This window comes from Siphateles boraxobius, unplaced genomic scaffold (assembly GCF_051911475.1).
Source record: "Siphateles boraxobius isolate OS27281-9 unplaced genomic scaffold, OSU_SipBor_1 249, whole genome shotgun sequence".
Lineage (NCBI taxonomy): Eukaryota > Metazoa > Chordata > Actinopteri > Cypriniformes > Leuciscidae > Siphateles > Siphateles boraxobius.
Window position 1 is genome coordinate 101,114 of NW_027508865.1, and position 21,387 is coordinate 122,500.

Genomic DNA, 21,387 nt, shown 5'->3' on the forward strand with positions numbered 1-21,387 from the left:
GAAACACACACTCCTGACGGGAGAGAAACACACTCCTGACCGGAGAAACACACACTCCTTACCGGAGAAACACACACTCCTGACGGGAGAAACACACACTCCTTACGGGAGAAACACACACTCCTGACCAGAGAAACACACACTCCTGACGGGAGAAACACACACTCCTGATGGGAGAAACACACACTCCTGATGGGAGAAACACACACTCCTTACGGGAGAAACACACACTCCTGACGGGAGAAACACACACTCCTGACCGGAGAAACACACACTCCTGACGGGAGAAACACACACTCCTGACCCGGAGAAACACACACTCCTGACCGGAGACACACTCCTGACCGGAGAAACACACAGTCCTGACCGGAGAAACACACACTCCTTACGGGAGAAACACACACTCCTTACGGGAGAAACACACACTCCTGACCGGAGACACACTCCTGACCGGAGAAACACACTCCTGACCGGAGAAACACACACTCCTTACGGGAGAAACACACACTCCTTACGGGAGAAACACACACTCCTGACGGGAGAAACACACACTCCTGACCGGAGAAACACACACTCCTGACGGGAGAAACACACACTCCTGACGGGAGAAACACACACTCCTGACGGGAGAAACACACACTCCTGACGGGAGACACACTCCTGACCGGAGAAACACACACTCCTGACCGGAGAAACACACACTCCTGACCGGAGAAACACACACTCCTGACGGGAGAAACACACACTCCTGACGGGAGAAACACACACTCCTGACGGGAGAAACACACACTCCTGACGGGAGAGACACACACTCCTGACGGGAGAAACACACACTCCTGACGGGAGAAACACACACTCCTGACGGGAGAAACACACACTCCTGACGGGAGAGACACACACTCCTGACGGGAGAAACACACACTCCTGACGGGAGAAACACACACTCCTGACCGGAGAAACACACACTCCTGACCGGAGAAACACACACTCCTGACGGGAGAAACACACACTCCTGACGGGAGAAACACACACTCCTGAGGGGAGAAACACACACTCCTGACGGGAGAAACACACTCCTGACCGGAGAAACACACACTCCTGACGGGAGAAACACACACTCCTGACGGGAGAAACACACACTCCTGACGGGAGAAACACACACTCCTGACCAGAGAAACACACACTCCTGACCGGAAACACACTCCTGACCGGAGAAACACACAGTCCTGACCGGAGAAACACACACTCCTGACCGGAGAAACACACACTCCTTACGGGAGAAACACACACTCCTGACCAGAGAAACACACACTCCTTACGGGAGAAACACACACTCCTGACGGGAGAAACACACACTCCTGACCGGAGAAACACACACTCCTGACGGGAGAAACACACACTCCTGACGGGAGAAACACACACTCCTGACGGGAGAAACACACAGTCCTGACCGGAGAAACACACTCCTGACCGGAGAAACACACACTCCTTACGGGAGAAACACACACTCCTGACCGGAGACACACACTCCTGACCGGAGAAACACACACTCCTGACGGGAGAAACACACACTCCTGACGGGAGAAACACACACTCCTGACGGGAGAAACACACACTCCTGACGGGAGAGACACACACTCCTGACGGGAGAAACACACACTCCTGACGGGAGAAACACACACTCCTGACGGGAGAGACACACACTCCTGACCGGAGAAACACACACTCCTGACGGGAGAAACACACACTCCTGACGGGAGAAACACACACTCCTGACGGGAGAAACACACACTCCTGACGGGAGAAACACACACTCCTGACGGGAGAGAAACACACTCCTGACCGGAGAAACACACACTCCTTACCGGAGAAACACACACTCCTGACGGGAGAAACACACACTCCTGACGGGAGAAACACACACTCCTGACGGGAGAAACACACACTCCTGACGGGAGAAACACACACTCCTGACGGGAGAAACACACACTCCTGACGGGAGAAACACACACTCCTGACCGGAGAAACACACACTCCTGACGGGAGAAACACACACTGGTGATGGGAGAAACACACACTCCTGACCCGGAGAAACACACACTCCTGACCGGAGAAACACACACTCCTGACCGGAGAAACACACACTCCTGACGGGAGAAACACACACTCCTGAGGGGAGAAACACACACTCCTGACGGGAGAAACACACTCCTGACCGGAGAAACACACACTCCTGACGGGAGAAACACACACTCCTGACGGGAGAAACACACACTCCTGACGGGAGAAACACACACTCCTGACGGGAGAAACACACACTCCTGACCAGAGAAACACACACTCCTGACCGGAGACACACTCCTGACCGGAGAAACACACAGTCCTGACCGGAGAAACACACACTCCTGACCGGAGAAACACACACTCCTTACGGGAGAAACACACACTCCTGACCAGAGAAACACACACTCCTGACCGGAGACACACTCCTGACCGGAGAAACACACACTCCTGACCGGAGAAACACACTCCTGACCGGAGAAACACACACTCCTTACGGGAGAAACACACACTCCTTACGGGAGAAACACACACTCCTGACGGGAGAAACACACACTCCTGACCGGAGAAACACACACTCCTGACGGGAGAAACACACACTCCTGACCCGGAGAAACACACACTCCTGACCGGAGAAACACACTCCTGACCGGAGAAACACACACTCCTTACGGGAGAAACACACACTCCTTACGGGAGAAACACACACTCCTGACGGGAGAAACACACACTCCTGACCGGAGAAAAACACACTCCTGACGGGAGAAACACACACTCCTGACGGGAGAAACACACACTCCTGACGGGAGAGACACACACTCCTGACGGGAGAGACACACACTCCTGACGGGAGAAACACACACTCCTGACGGGAGAGACACACACTCCTGACGGGAGAGACACACACTCCTGACCGGAGAAACACACACTCCTTACCGGAGAAACACACACTCCTGACGGGAGAAACACACACTCCTGACGGGAGAAACACACACTCCTGACGGGAGAAACACACACTCCTGACGGGAGAAACACACACTCCTGACGGGAGAAACACACACTCCTGACGGGAGAGAAACACACTCCTGACCGGAGAAACACACACTCCTTACCGGAGAAACACACACTCCTGACGGGAGAAACACACACTCCTGACGGGAGAAACACAGACTCCTGACGGGAGAAACACACACTCCTGACGGGAGAAACACACACTCCTGACGGGAGAAACACACACTCCTGACGGGAGAAACACACACTCCTGACGGGAGAAACACACACTCCTGACGGGAGAAACACACACTCCTGACCGGAGAAACACACACTCCTGACGGGAGAAACACACACTGGTGATGGGAGAAACACACACTCCTGACCCGGAGAAACACACACTCCTGACCCGGAGAAACACACACTCCTGACCCGAAGAAACACACACTCCTGATGGGAGAAACACACACTCCTGACGGGAGAAACACACACTCCTAATGGGAGAAACACACACTCCTGACCGGAGAAACACACACTCCTGACCCGGAGAAACACACACTCCTGACCCGGAGAAACACACACTCCTGACGGGAGAAACACACACTCCTGACCCGGAGAAACACACACTCCTGACGGGAGAAACACACACTCCTGACCCGGAGAAACACACACTCCTGACCCGGAGAAACACACACTCCTGACGGGAGAAACACACACTCCTGATGGGAGAAACACACACTCCTGACGGGAGAAACACACACTCCTGACGGGAGAAACACACACTCCTGACGGGAGAAACACACACTCCTGACGGGAGAAACACACACTCCTGACGGGAGAAACACACACACACACTCCTGACGGGAGAAACACACACTCCTGACGGGAGAAACACACACTCCTGACGGGAGAAACACACACTCCTGACGGGAGAAACACACACTCCTGACGGGAGAAACACACACTCCTGACGGGAGAAACACACACTCCTGACGGGAGAAACACACACTCCTGACGGGAGAAACACACACACACACTCCTGACGGGAGAAACACACACTCCTGACGGGAGAAACACACACTCCTGATGGGAGAAACACACACTCCTGACCGGAGAAACACACACTCCTGACCCGGAGAAACACACACTCCTGACGGGAGAAACGCACACTCCTGATGGGAGAAACACACACTCCTGACCGGAGAAACACACACTCCTGACCGGAGAATTACACACTCCTGACCCGGAGAAACACACACTCCTGACCCGGAGAAACACACACTCCTGACCCGGAGAAACACACACTCCTGACGGGAGAAACACACACTCCTGACCCGGAGAAACACACACTCCTGACCGGAGAAACACACACTCCTGACCCGGAGAAACACACACTCCTGACGGGAGAAACACACACTCCTGACGGGAGAAACACACACTCCTGACCCGGAGAAACACACACTCCTGACCCGGAGAAACACACACTCCTGACGGGAGAAACACACACTCCTGACGGGAGAAACACACACTCCTGACGGGAGAAACACACACTCCTGACGGGAGAAACACACACTCCTGACGGGAGAGAAACACACTCCTGACCGGAGAAACACACACTCCTTACCGGAGAAACACACACTCCTGACGGGAGAAACACACACTCCTGACGGGAGAAACACACACTCCTGACGGGAGAAACACACACTCCTGATGGGAGAAACACACACTCCTGACGGGAGAAACACACACTCCTGACGGGAGAAACACACACTCCTGACGGGAGAAACACACACTCCTGACGGGAGAAACACACACTCCTGACGGGAGAAACACACACTCCTGACCGGAGAAACACACACTCCTGACGGGAGAAACATACACTGGTGATGGGAGAAACACACACTCCTGACCCGGAGAAACACACACTCCTGACCCGGAGAAACACACACTCCTGACCCGAAGAAACACACACTCCTGATGGGAGAAACACACACTCCTGACGGGAGAAACACACACTCCTGATGGGAGAAACACACACTCCTGACCGGAGAAACACACACTCCTGACCCGGAGAAACACACACTCCTGACGGGAGAAACACACACTCCTGACCCGGAGAAACACACACTCCTGACGGGAGAAACACACACTCCTGATGGGAGAAACACACACTCCTGACGGGAGAAACACACACTCCTGACGGGAGAAACACACACTCCTGACGGGAGAAACACACACTCCTGACGGGAGAAACACACACACACACTCCTGACGGGAGAAACACACACTCCTGACGGGAGAAACACACACTCCTGATGGGAGAAACACACACTCCTGATGGGAGAAACACACACTCCTTACGGGAGAAACACACACTCCTGACGGGAGAAACACACACTCCTGACCGGAGAAACACACACTCCTGACGGGAGAAACACACACTCCTGACCCGGAGAAACACACACTCCTGACGGGAGAAACACACACTCCTGACCGGAGAAACACACACTCCTGACGGGAGAAACACACACTCCTGACCCGGAGAAACACACACTCCTGACCGGAGAAACACACTCCTGACCGGAGAAACACACACTCCTTACGGGAGAAACACACACTCCTGACCGGAGAAACACACACTCCTGACCGGAGAAACACACACTCCTGACCGGAGAAACACACACTCCTGACCGGAGAAACACACAATCCTGACCGGAGAAACACACACTCCTGACCGGAGACATACACACTCCTGACGGGAGAAACACACACTCCTGACGGGAGAAACACACTCCTGACGGGAGAAACACACACTCCTGACGGGAGAAACACACACTCCTGACGGGAGAAACACACACCACTCCTCCTGACGGGAGAAACACACACTCCTGACCGGAGAAACACACAATCCTTACGGGGGAAACATACACTCCTGACGGGAGAAACACACACTCCTGACCGGAGAAACACAAACTCCAGACCGGAGAAACACACACTCCTGACCGGAGAAACACACACTCCTGACGGGAGAAACACACACTCCTGACCGGAGAAACACACACTCCTGACCGGAGAAACACACACTCCTGACCGGAGAAACACACACTCCTGACGAGAGAAACACACACTCCTGAGGGGAGAAACACACACTCCTGACGGGAGAAACACACTCCTGACCGGAGAAACACACACTCCTGACGGGAGAAACACACACTCCTGACGGGAGAAACACACACTCCTGACGGGAGAAACACACACTCCTGACCAGAGAAACACACACTCCTGACCGGAGACACACTCCTGACCGGAGAAACACACAGTCCTGACCGGAGAAACACACACTCCTTACGGGAGAAACACACACTCCTTACGGGAGAAACACACACTCCTGACCGGAGACACACTCCTGACCGGAGAAACACACTCCTGACCGGAGAAACACACACTCCTTACGGGAGAAACACACACTCCTTACGGGAGAAACACACACTCCTGACGGGAGAAACACACACTCCTGACCGGAGAAACACACACTCCTGACGGGAGAAACACACACTCCTGACGGGAGAAACACACACTCCTGACGGGAGAAACACACACTCCTGACGGGAGACACACTCCTGACCGGAGAAACACACACTCCTGACCGGAGAAACACACACTCCTGACCGGAGAAACACACACTCCTGACGGGAGAAACACACACTCCTGACGGGAGAAACACACACTCCTGACGGGAGAAACACACACTCCTGACGGGAGAGACACACACTCCTGACGGGAGAAACACACACTCCTGACGGGAGAAACACACACTCCTGACGGGAGAAACACACACTCCTGACGGGAGAGACACACACTCCTGACGGGAGAAACACACACTCCTGACGGGAGAAACACACACTCCTGACCGGAGAAACACACACTCCTGACCGGAGAAACACACACTCCTGACGGGAGAAACACACACTCCTGACGGGAGAAACACACACTCCTGAGGGGAGAAACACACACTCCTGACGGGAGAAACACACTCCTGACCGGAGAAACACACACTCCTGACGGGAGAAACACACACTCCTGACGGGAGAAACACACACTCCTGACGGGAGAAACACACACTCCTGACCAGAGAAACACACACTCCTGACCGGAAACACACTCCTGACCGGAGAAACACACAGTCCTGACCGGAGAAACACACACTCCTGACCGGAGAAACACACACTCCTTACGGGAGAAACACACACTCCTGACCAGAGAAACACACACTCCTTACGGGAGAAACACACACTCCTGACGGGAGAAACACACACTCCTGACCGGAGAAACACACACTCCTGACGGGAGAAACACACACTCCTGACGGGAGAAACACACACTCCTGACGGGAGAAACACACAGTCCTGACCGGAGAAACACACTCCTGACCGGAGAAACACACACTCCTTACGGGAGAAACACACACTCCTGACCGGAGACACACTCCTGACCGGAGAAACACACAGTCCTGACCGGAGAAACACACTCCTGACCGGAGAAACACACACTCCTTACGGGAGAAACACACACTCCTGACGGGAGAAACACACACTCCTGACCGGAGAAACACACACTCCTGACGGGAGAAACACACACTCCTGACGGGAGAAACACACACTCCTGACGGGAGAAACACACACTCCTGACGGGAGAGACACACACTCCTGACGGGAGAAACACACACTCCTGACGGGAGAAACACACACTCCTGACGGGAGAGACACACACTCCTGACCGGAGAAACACACACTCCTGACGGGAGAAACACACACTCCTGACGGGAGAAACACACACTCCTGACGGGAGAAACACACACTCCTGACGGGAGAAACACACACTCCTGACGGGAGAAACACACACTCCTGACGGGAGAGAAACACACTCCTGACCGGAGAAACACACACTCCTTACCGGAGAAACACACACTCCTGACGGGAGAAACACACACTCCTGACGGGAGAAACACACACTCCTGACGGGAGAAACACACACTCCTGACGGGAGAAACACACACTCCTGACGGGAGAAACACACACTCCTGACGGGAGAAACACACACTCCTGACCGGAGAAACACACACTCCTGACGGGAGAAACACACACTGGTGATGGGAGAAACACACACTCCTGACCCGGAGAAACACACACTCCTGACCGGAGAAACACACACTCCTGACGGGAGAAACACACACTCCTGACGGGAGAAACACACACTCCTGACGGGAGAAACACACACTCCTGACGGGAGAAACACACACTCCTGACCAGAGAAACACACACTCCTGACCGGAGACACACTCCTGACCGGAGAAACACACAGTCCTGACCGGAGAAACACACACTCCTGACCGGAGAAACACACACTCCTTACGGGAGAAACACACACTCCTGACCAGAGAAACACACACTCCTGACCGGAGACACACTCCTGACCGGAGAAACACACACTCCTGACCGGAGAAACACACTCCTGACCGGAGAAACACACACTCCTTACGGGAGAAACACACACTCCTTACGGGAGAAACACACACTCCTGACGGGAGAAACACACACTCCTGACCGGAGAAACACACACTCCTGACGGGAGAAACACACACTCCTGACCCGGAGAAACACACACTCCTGACCGGAGAAACACACTCCTGACCGGAGAAACACACACTCCTTACGGGAGAAACACACACTCCTTACGGGAGAAACACACACTCCTGACGGGAGAAACACACACTCCTGACCGGAGAAAAACACACTCCTGACGGGAGAAACACACACTCCTGACGGGAGAAACACACACTCCTGACGGGAGAGACACACACTCCTGACGGGAGAGACACACACTCCTGACGGGAGAAACACACACTCCTGACGGGAGAGACACACACTCCTGACGGGAGAGACACACACTCCTGACCGGAGAAACACACACTCCTTACCGGAGAAACACACACTCCTGACGGGAGAAACACACACTCCTGACCCGGAGAAACACACACTCCTGACCCGGAGAAACACACACTCCTGACCCGGAGAAACACACACTCCTGACGGGAGAAACACACACTCCTGACGGGAGAAACACACACTCCTGATGGGAGAAACACACACTCCTGACGGGAGAAACACACACTCCTGACGGGAGAAACACACACTCCTGACGGGAGAAACACACACTCCTGACCCGGAGAAACACACACTCCTGACCCGGAGAAACACACACTCCTGACGGGAGAAACACACACTCCTGACGGGAGAAACACACACTCCTGACGGGAGAAACACACACTCCTGACCGGAGAAACACACACTCCTGACCGGAGAAACACACACTCCTGACGGGAGAAACACACACTCCTGACGGGAGAAACACACACTCCTGACGGGAGGAACACACACTCCTTACGGGAGAAACACACACTCCTGACGGGAGAAACACACACTCCTGACGGGAGAAACACACACTCCTTACGGGAGAAACACACACTCCTGACCCGGAGAAACACACACTCCTGACGGGAGAAACACACACTCCTGACGGGAGGAACACACACTCCTTACGGGAGAAACACACACTCCTGACGGGAGAAACACACACTCCTGACGGGAGAAACACACACTCCTTACGGGAGAAACACACACTCCTGACCCGGAGAAACACACACTCCTGACGGGAGAAACACACACTCCTGACGGGAGAAACACACACTCCTGACCCGGAGAAACACACACTCCTGACGGGAGAAACACACACTCCTGACGGGAGAAACACACACTCCTGACCCGGAGAAACACACACTCCTGACGGGAGAAACACACACTCCTGACCCGGAGAAACACACACTCCTGACCCGGAGAAACACACACTCCTGACCCGGAGAAACACACACTCCTGACGGGAGAAACACACACTCCTGACGGGAGAAACACACACTCCTGACGGGAGAAACACACACTCCTGACCGGAGAAACACACACTCCTGACCGGAGAAACACACACTCCTGACGGGAGAAACACACACTCCTGACGGGAGAAACACACACTCCTGACGGGAGAAACACACACTCCTGACGGGAGAAACACACACTCCTGACCGGAGAAACACACACTCCTGACCGGAGAAACACACACTCCTGACGGGAGAAACACACACTCCTGACGGGAGGAACACACACTCCTTACGGGAGAAACACACACTCCTGACGGGAGAAACACACACTCCTGACGGGAGAAACACACACTCCTTACGGGAGAAACACACACTCCTGACCCGGAGAAACACACACTCCTGACGGGAGAAACACACACTCCTGACCGGAGAAACACACACTCCTGACGGGAGAAACACACACTCCTGACGGGAGAAACACACACTCCTGACCGGAGAAACACACACTCCTGACCCGGAGAAACACACACTCCTGACCCGGAGAAACACACACTCCTGACGGGAGAAACACACACTCCTGACCCGGAGAAACACACACTCCTGACGGGAGAAACACACACTCCTGACGGGAGAAACACACACTCCTGACGGGAGAAACACACACTCCTGACCGGAGAAACACACACTCCTGACCCGGAGAAACACACACTCCTGACCCGGAGAAACACACACTCCTGACCCGGAGAAACACACACTCCTGACGGGAGAAACACACACTCCTGACGGGAGAAACACACACTCCTGACGGGAGAAACACACACTCCTGACGGGAGAAACACACACTCCTGACGGGAGAAACACACACTCCTGACGGGAGGAACACACACTCCTTACGGGAGAAACACACACTCCTGACGGGAGAAACACACACTCCTGACGGGAGAAACACACACTCCTGACGGGAGAAACACACACTCCTGACGGGAGAAACACACACTCCTTACGGGAGAAACACACACTCCTGACGGGAGAAACACACACTCCTGACCCGGAGAAGCACACACTCCTGACGGGAGAAACACACACTCCTGACCGGAGAAACACGCACTCCTGACCCGGAGAAACACACACTCCTGACGGGAGAAACACACACTCCTGACCGGAGAAACACGCACTCCTGACCCGGAGAAACACACACTCCTTACGGGAGAAACACACACTCCTGACGGGAGAAACACACACTCCTGACGGGAGGAACACACACTCCTGACGGGAGAAACACACACTCCTGACGGGAGAAACACACACTTCTTACGGGAGAAACACACACTCCTGACGGGAGAAACACACACTCCTGACCGGAGAAACACACACTCCTGACGGGAGAAACACACACTCCTGACCGGAGAAAGAGACGCGTTCAGGGTCGTGTCTGTGTCAAGCTTTATTTCTACAGTGCTTTATATAATAAAGATCGTTTCAGAGCAGTTTTACAGTGATAAACAGGAAAATAACAGAATCAATGATAGTGTCATTATTCTGATCAATTCAGTTCTTATCTGTCAGTCATATCAGTAATATTACTAAATATTGAGTGTACACACATACACACACTCACACACATACACACACTCACACACACACACACACACACACACACTCTCTCTCTCTCTCTCTCACACACACACACACACACACACACACACTCTCTCTCTCTCTCTCTCTCACACACACACACACACACACACACACACTCTCTCTGTCTCTCACACACACACACACACACACACACACTCAGTGATCTGAATCCTCTTGTTCTGCTGGAGTGAGTCACACACTGACCTACATTCACTCATTCTGAAATATTAAATACACACTTTATCGTCTCATTGACTTGATCGTCTGTGAGCCGGATAATAACTTGTTACTAGAGAAGCAGATCTCTTCATTTATTAAAAAACTCTTCTATTATGAACATGTTTTAATTTACATTAATGATGTTCATAACTAATTGGCGCGTATGTTTTCTTCTAAAAGATCATTTAATAATACCAATATCATCATGTCTAATCCACCAATCAATCTCCGTCAAAACACGAACACGGCAGATGATGTTTGAGTTGTGAGATTATCGGGATCGTCTGATTGGTCACACACACATTCACTCACACATACACAGACTTACAGACACAGATACACACACTCTCTCACTCACTCTCACACACACATTCATTCACGCTCTCTCTCTCTCTCTCACACACACACACACACACACACACACACACATGGATTACTCTGCTCAGAGACACATCTGGGTCAGCTCTGAGTAATGGAGCTGCACATCTGGAGCTCAGTCAGTTTCTGCTCAGTCTTTATAATCCATCAGTGTTTCTGAGCAAAGAAACACACACACAGTGTGATGGGAAGAGTCTCACACTGCCTGCGCTTCGTCAACCCACTATCATGACGGGTGTGAAAGAAAACATTCAGGGATTCCTCACAGGAGAGCCGGATCCAGGAGGACACGGGAAACACAAGAACTGAGTGTATCAGTGATGCGGATCGAGAAACGATGAACACACACATCAACAGACGCTTTTATCCAGAGTGTGTCTTCTAGAATTCATCATTCGTGTGAAGCTGTTCATAACAAGACAAATGCGCACGCGCGCACACACACACACACACACACTGAAGTGCACAAACTAACGACACACCGCTCACCGAAGCTCCATAAACCGAGATCTTCTCTACAGGAGTTCACCAGAAAACACATTTACTCACGATCAAACCTGTGCGACTGTGTGTGTGTTCTGCGGGACACAACACGAGATATCCGGAGAAAACACATTTTAGACCCCATTGAGTTTAATTCTACAGGGAGAAAATACATCTTTCAGAACATTTGTGTTTCACAGGTTTGAAAAACACGAGGGTGTGGAAGAGCATGTGTGCCGCATCAGAAAAATAATCATGCGTTGGTAAATACTAATTATGACACATCAAAATTATGGCATAAAACTAAAAATTTAATTATGACATAAAAAGTCATGATTTCAACTTCCATCTCATACTCTTCATTTCTTAAACTCATAATTAGGACTTTTTATGTCAAAATTTCAACCGTATTTCATAATTTTGACTTTTGTTATTTTGATTTTTTAATGTCATAAGTACGATAGCAAAACATCGGATTCCATATGAGAGCGAGTAAATATGACAGAATGATGATTTGACTATCACATGTAGATATTACTGCACGAATATGATCTCCAGTGCCATGTGTTAAAATCACTGTTTATATGACCAATACTGTTACAGTGTGCTGTGGTAAACATGATGTCATACTGTCAAACTTCACTCACATCAATAACAGCGACCAGCAGTGATGCAGGACATCAGTAAACAAACAAACAAGCAGCACACACACACACACACACACACACACACACACACAGCTCGTACCGGGGCACGCAGCTCGGAGAGGAGCGGTCGATGTCCCAGGTGGCGAAGAGGTTCATGGACACGGGCATGGCCCCGGAGAGCCCGGACCCTGAGAGCCCCGGGCCGGGCACTGGAGCCCCCGGAGCCGCTGCAGGGAGAGCCGCTGCTCCTCCACCGATGGCCGGGTTCAGGGAAGCGGCCCGAAGCCCTCCTCTCTCCAGCGCTGCCGCCATCATCCCTCAGCCCAAGCACACACTGATCTCTCTCTGAGTCTGAGTCTCTCTCTCTCTCTCTTTCTCTGTCTGTTGCGACTCTGAACGGGACTCTGTCTGGATCTCTGGGCGGAGCTTCTACACACGCGCGTGCGCAGTCTGAACTACAGGGGGCGCGTATCGTCATAATAATAGTATACACACAATAATAATAATAGTAACAAATAATAATAATAATAATATTTAAAATAATAATAACATTAGTAATAATAATAAGTTATAAGGACTAGTTGGAACAGGGAGAGGACTAGTTAGACCATAAAGAGGACTAGTTGGACCAGGAAGAGGACTAGTTAGACCATTAAGAGGACTAGTTGGACCAGGAAGAGGACTAGTTAGACCATTAAGAGGACTAGTTGGACCAGGAAAGAGGACTTACTTAGACCATTAAGAGGACTAGTTAGACCAGGAAGATGACTAGTTAGACCAGGAAGAGGACTAGTTAGACCATTGAGAGGAATAGTTGGACCAGGAAGATGACTAGTTAGACCATTAAGAGGACTAGTTAGACCAGGAAGATGACTAGTTAGACCAGGAAGAGGACTAGTTAGACCATTGAGAGGAATAGTTAGACCAGGAAGAGGACTAGTTAGACCATTGAGAGGAATAGTTGGACCAGGAAGATGACTAGTTAGACCATTAAGATGACTAGTTAGACCAGGAAGATGACTAGTTAGACCAGGAAGAGGACTAGTTAGACCATTGAGAGGAATAGTTGGACCAGGAAGATGACTAGTTAGACCATTAAGAGGACTAGTTAGACCAGGAAGATGACTAGTTAGATCAAGAAGATGACTAGTTAGACCAGGAAGAGGACTAGTTAGACCATTGAGAGGAATAGTTGGACCAGGAAGATGACTAGTTGTAGACACAGTATAATCAACATAAGAAAATCTCACAGTAAAACAAGCAGCTGTGAAAAAATGTATACACCTGTGTTTTGCCAGATGAGAAGTTTATCTATGTATCATCTTTATGTCTCTTTTAATTCCTTTTATAACCTTAACATCCTTATATCTATTTTAGTTCCTTTTATAACTGTATTTTTTTTCTTGCTTTTATTTTATGATTATTTTAATTTCTTTCTGTAAAGCACTTTGAATTGCCATAGTGTATGAAATGTGCTATGAATAAACTTGACTTAAAAACTTGCCTATTAATAAACTTGCCTTGCCTAGTTGGACCAGGAAGAGGACTAGTTGGACCAGGAAGAGGACTAGTTGGACCAGGAAGAGGACTAGATGGACCAGGAAGAGGACTAGTTGGTCCTTTGTTTTATTTTTGCACACTTCGAACCAAAAGCCATGTGTGTTTGTTTTGTTTGTTTTTGTTGATCACTGACAGCAATTACATATTGCCAATAATAAAGCAGCAACTCCGTGTGTTACTGTTTTTCTCAGTTGTAAACTCTAGTGATGACTGCTGCGCTTGACTGTGTCTCCATCTAGTGGAGAGTCTGCATCACCAGCTCATCACATCCGCTCAGTTACAGGGTTTCATCGGTCAACACTAAAGACATTTATATTTGCAGCAGATTTTTACAATGCTAACACACTGCTTTCAATACTGATACATTTCTGCAAGAATTATATTGAAATATAAAAGCTTAGCAGAATATTTACTATACGTTTTTTCCAACTTTTTGTTTTTAGCAAGTAAATTACTATATGTAAAGATATAGAAATAAAATTATTCAGTCTTGTTACCTATACTGTAATACAAAATCTCATTGATTTATGTGAACAAATCATTCAAACTTCAAAGATTAAAGTTCAGGATTCATGTAATGCTCTTGTGGTTAGTGTTTTTTTTTAGGTCAGTTATTATGAGTGAATTGTATATTTTCTGAATGAGAATTGTTCAGTGTTATGGTGGAACGAGCTTATTTTAAGACTTGAATAGTTTTGTTGGTCTGAGTTTTGGAGGTTAACTGCTTAAGACTCGAGATAGTTCTTAACGTGGAAAAACTGTAATAGATCACAACACAACTTGTTACAATAACACTACAATAAAAATGCTATAAAGGTTTTTTTTAATCAAAGTTTAACATTAGGAATTTTAGATTGTTTCAGGCAGTTAGACCAGCATATACTCACACCTGCTCATAAATGAGTTGTTCAGGTTTTTGAATATGTTGGAAACAAATAACAATAAACACATTTTCTTCTGACGGCCAATCACACTTCAGAGAATAATTTATCAATCCAAACATAAAAATGGAACATTTAAAACAGTTTTTCATGTTTTAAAACGTAGTTAAACAAAACAATAAAATACTTAATTAACAACTCATTTCAAATTTATTTTTAAAAAGCTTTATTAGTTTAGTTTTTCTCTGACAATATGAAGAGACTGTGAGGGAAAGTAACAGTAAAAGTTGCTCTTTGTTCCCATGATGGATAAAAACCATGGACTCTTTTGAAAACATGAAATTGCATTATTTGAGTCCTAATGTGTTGGAAAATGGCAAACTTTATGAAGAGGAAGGTACGTGTCGTTGTACAGCTAGGAGGAATTTATATATTAATATATTATGGGATGGAAAAGAAACAAATCATTTTAATATATAAGCGGAAATGCTTTTAAACAATACTGTGGCGTTTAAATGTATAAAGAAAAAAATCTGATTAACTTTAATTGGGGAATGTATTCTATATTAAAAACGCAAGCTGTCTGCGCATGTCTGCTGCGTGACGAAACCTGACGTCACCGCTTAACGTAGACAGTGACGTTTCGTTCTTGTCATTTAACTCTAATTCCATTTTTTTATTATTTTGTAATACTGTGTGAACACTGACAGTGTGGCATTTGTTTGGAGTGAGTCGTTAAACTAAAAAGCGGGATTGTAATTATTTAGCCTATAGATAGACTGGATTACTCATTTATTTAAATATGTCTCTCTATGAAAGCAGCGGTATTTATTTGCACACAAAGAGCGCTATTTTTCTTTACGTAGATCGATCCTCTAACGAGCCACTGAGTCCTGTGTGGGCGTGGCTACAGCGACTAGAGCCACGCCTCCTCTATAAAGCCGCGCGAGCAGCCGCTGATGCGGGAGTTGATGATCGAGACGCGAGAGACGCGTGCCTGACGCCAGTGTTCTGTAGAGTTCTGGACTAAACGCGTGTCTGACGCTCGTGTTCTGTAGAATTCTGGACTGAACGCGTGTCTGACGCTCGTGTTCTGTAGAGTTCTGGACTGAACGCGTGTCTGACGCTCGTGTTCTGTAGAGTTGTGGACTAAACGCGTGTGTTCTGTAGGGGTTCTGGACTGAACGCGTGTCTGACGCTCGTCTCTGATGAGCTAGCGACTCTGTCACAGGTAAGATCCCTCATTACCTTAGACCGATATGTTGTTGTGTAGTTTGACAGCTGTGTGTGTGTGTGTGTGTGTGTGATCGAGGGCACTCGCTAGTGTTCCTGTCTACTTTAGAGTGTTTAATATTCAGAGTTAAGAGATGTTCTCATCATCCTCAGCTCATGTTCAGTCTGAGTCTCTCTTCATCCTTCAGTCTATCAAAGGTCACATTTACATCTGTATCTTCATCTTCTTCATCTTCATCACTGATGAATGTTAATCTGTTCCATCAGAGCTTCTCTGAGGCCTTTCCTCTCTGAAGTGAAACACACTCTCTGATCCTCTCAGTCTCTTTATCAATAGTCACCTTTATTTATATAGCACTTTTTACAGATTGTTTCAAAGCAGTTTTACAGAGGTGATAGGAAAATAATGTTGTAATAATATTGATAAATATAAAATTAAATGTCCCCGACTAAGCAAGCCAAAAAGCCAATCTCAAGAAAGGCGACAGTGAAGGGAGAAAAAACCCTCGTGAGAACCCAGGCTCAGTCTCAGATCTCCTCTGGCCAACGGACGAACAGTGTGTGATTATGATTCAGGCATTACCAGGTCAGAGGTCAGATTGGATCGGAACATTATATTATGCAGTTCATCTGGTTGAAGACCGGAGTCATCACGCGCGTATGAAGGCGAGTTTGTTGAGGATCAGTGCCGATGAGAGTCTAGTGGACACGATCTCTGCTGACACTTCAGGGATGCGTTGTGGCCGTGTCCAGGCGCAGGTCCACTATCAGATCTAGATGCGGCCCGGGTCCGGCTGACTTCAGTTAACCTCGGAGTAAACAGAAAGACCAACATTAGCGTAGATGTCATTCTTCTTATGATGTAGTGAGTACATCAGGTGTTATAGGAAGTGTTCCCGGTTCCGGCTGATCTAATTTATGCAGCCTAATAATCATTTAACTGATTTGAATAATAGGAATGTGTAGTGTTCTATGTGTATGCCAGATTAAAGACATGTGTTTTTAATCTAGATTTTAACTGAGACTGTGTCTGCTTCCCGGATAATGTTAGGAAGATTGTTCAAGTTGTTTTGGTGCTAAATAGGAAAAGGATCTACCGCCAGCTGTCGATTTATATATTCTAGGTATTATCAACTGGCCGGAGTTTTGAGATCGCAATAGACGTGAAGGACTATAATGCGTTAAGAGCTCGCTCAAGTACTGCAGAGCTAAACCATTTAGTGCTTTGTAAGTAATCAGCAATATTTAAACATTTATACGATGTTTAATAGGGAGCCAATGCAGTGTTGACAGAACCGGGCTAATATGGTCGTACTTCCTGGTTCTGGTAAGAACTCTAGCGGCTGCGTTTTGGACCAGCTGTAGTTTGTTTATTAAGCGTGCAGGGCAACCACCCAGTAGAGCATTACAATAGAATATCATTAGTGAAGTTTAGTTTTATTGTTTCTAGTCCTTCATCTGTGATCTAATCTTCATGTTGCTTATCAAGATCTTGCATGTAAAAACACATTCATTCATGAAATAAGGGCAGTTCCTGAGACATGCTTGTTTTGATCCGCTTGAAATGATGATGCCTAACAGAAAGTCAGTCAGCTTTATTTCTACAGGGAACAGCTGTGTTCTTCAGATCAGTGTTAATGTTGTGAACTTCAGCTCTTCTGTCAGTCATGAGCTCAAGCCTCATCAGTTCACAGTAATGACCTTGGCAACACCCTAGCAACAGTTTATACACCAGTGTGTTATAGGAGATGTCCATCTGAAGTCGAGGAGACGTTGGTTCAGTGATTATGAACAGATGCACTCTGGGTAATGGTGTGTCCAGGGTCTCGTCTCTGTGGGAAATAAATCCGGTGGCGTTTTTGAGGTTAATATTGAGGTTAATGTTTGCAGTCGGTGAGATGTTTAACGTTTCAGTTATTAGATCAAAACCTCTGATATTATTATAATGTTTGTTTTCTATGTGAATGTATTGTAAACTTCAAAATATAGCTGGGATCCGCACTCAAAATAGTGTATGTTTCGACTCGTAGGCCTTCGTCAGTGTGTTAGATAATTTAATTTAATAAATTAATTATCTAAATAAATTAGATAATCCATTTAAACTATTAATTATTTTGACATCATCAAGATTAGTGAATGTTAAACATTTGAGGTTTTTCAAAATCACTAATGTCAGCCTCAGTTAAATATGTTCAACAGCAAATATCCACATACAGAATAATCTTTTAAGCATATTAATCACATACACAAATAATTTTGATGAAACGCAAGACATAATTTTGGCATATTTAAAAAAAAAAATAATAATTAGATAAACTAAAAATGCTTATAAAACAGGTAACCAGATCAAATACACAGAGCTAATGATTGAAATCATCAGAAATAATTAATCAATCTTAACAGTTAGAATATTTAATTTATCTCATAATATTCGAATATTTGAAAAAATGATGTATTAATCCAATTATCTAAATTTCACTATAGAAAAACAGAGCAATCTGATTCCTCATAAGGAGCCGCTGATTTCAGATTATAAACCCACAACGCTTCAATAATTCTGTTTATTTCCAGCGGTTTAATATTAGTGTTGTCTTCATATCTGACACTTGATTTCTGCTCATTAATCCGTCATTTCAGTGGTCGTGATGATTTTCCACTATATATATCTGTCCGCAAGGACACTTCATCATATACATCACATGCTGAGTAACACAGGAAATACAGGATTAAATTTCCAAGCATTTATTTTGTCATTGGACTCATAAATTGATTATATTTGATCAGAACGTCCGCACGGGAAACAGCCTCGGATAAAAGCACTCACTTCCTGCAACATCTGAGTCCGTCAACATGTTTGATAGGATGCATGATCTATTAAAGTTGAATAATGTGCCATATTGAAATTGATCGTTTAATAATATATTGATATGTTGATGAATTTTGAAGTTACTCAAAAGGTTGACGAACAAAAACAGGATATGAGACGAGAGCGCGGTGAAAATATACAGTGAAATATTACTCCAGTGTAAATCAGCTGTTGTCTATGTGAATATACAGTAAAGTGTAATTTATTCCTGTGAGCATCATTACTCCAGTCACATGATCCTTCAGAAATCAGTTTAATATGGTGATTTGATGCTCAAGAAACATTTATGATTATTATCAGTGTTGAAAAGATCATATTTTTGTGGAAACTGATACATTATTTCAGGATTCTTTGAGGAATTAAAGTGTTAATCTCTTTCAGACTCGCTGTTGAAACACAGACTGAGACTCTGAGTTTCTTCTGTCCATTATTTCTCGTCCTCCTCCACTTCCTCCGCTCGTGATCTTGTGTTTTATTATTCTGATCTTCTGTTATTCTTCTCTGTGTGAGAAGGATGTTTACACGGAGTGTTTCTTCTGAAACCTCTGCTTTCTTTCATGTTTCAACTCTCTCTCGCTCGCTTTTCTGTTTCAACAAGAGACTCTATTGAACTCACGATATTCCTGCTCCTTGGTTTTCTTTATTTCCGCATCTCCCTCTATTGTTCAGACGTTCACAGGAACTCGGAGAACCTTTGAATCTCTCTGAGCGAACAGAGTTCTAGCTTCATCAACACAGTTTATTATATTCATTTTGGGATATTACATTAAAGGAGTAGTTCACTTTCAAATGAAAATTAGCCCATGATTTACTCGCCCTGAACTCATCCTAGTGTATCTGACATTCATCTCTCAGACGAACACAATCAGAGTTATATTAAAAAATGTGAAACGTGCATCTATCCGCCGTAACCGAACTCCACACGGCTCCTGTTAGTTAAAGCCTTCTGAAGCAAAACGCTAAGTTTGTGTACATTTTAATACATTTAAAACTTTATAATATATATATATATATATGTAGTCTTAGCGCAACTAATGCGACTGCTGATATTTACGCTACGCCATGACGCACTACTTCTGACGTCCACAGGAGCCGTGTGGAGTTCGGTTACGGCGGATAGATCCACGTTTCACATTTTTTAATATAACTCTGATTGTGTTCGTCTGACATACACCGAGGATGACTTGAGGGTGATTAAATCATTGGCTGATTTTCATTTGAAAGTGAATTATCCCTTTAAATAACGCTGAGTGGAAATGCCAAGATGCGCATAAATTCTAGAAATGCGCATTAAAAACGCAACTGAGGTGGATAATGGTTTTATCCGATTAGACGAAATGAACATAAACTACGACAGAAACACATTTACTGAATAAATCCCTCAAAGCTCATGTGACTCAGCGAAGGCTGTGATTGGATAACTGGAGTAACCAGCGGACCAATGGCATCGCAGCATCAATCAATAATTGGGTTTAATTCCTCCAGAAGCGTCTCACACACACG

At 47.1% G+C, this 21,387-nt stretch overlaps 2 protein-coding genes across 3 annotated transcripts in view; one reads left to right on the forward strand and one right to left on the reverse strand.

The window, feature by feature from the left end:
• LOC143749451 (phosphofurin acidic cluster sorting protein 1) overlaps positions 1-13,766 on the reverse strand; it is a 70,317-nt gene extending 56,551 nt beyond the window's left edge. Inside the window, exon 1 of one of the 2 annotated variants that reach the window (XR_013206980.1) lies at positions 13,445-13,726. Coding sequence is in view for 1 of the 2 variants with exons in the window: in XM_077241946.1 (XP_077098061.1) it covers positions 13,445-13,659 (215 nt within the window). In the remaining variant the exon portion in view is untranslated. Of the gene's footprint in view, positions 1-13,444 lie in introns of both variants that reach the window. The other variant, XM_077241946.1, reaches the window with a different exon arrangement.
• A 3,008-nt stretch (positions 13,767-16,774) lies between these two features.
• Positions 16,775-21,387, forward strand: part of lbh (LBH regulator of WNT signaling pathway) — a 12,819-nt gene continuing 8,206 nt past the window's right edge. The window contains exons 1-2 of the mRNA XM_077241945.1: positions 16,775-16,814; positions 16,969-17,016. The gene's annotated coding sequence lies outside the window, so the exon portion shown is untranslated. The remainder of the gene's footprint in view (positions 16,815-16,968; positions 17,017-21,387) is intronic.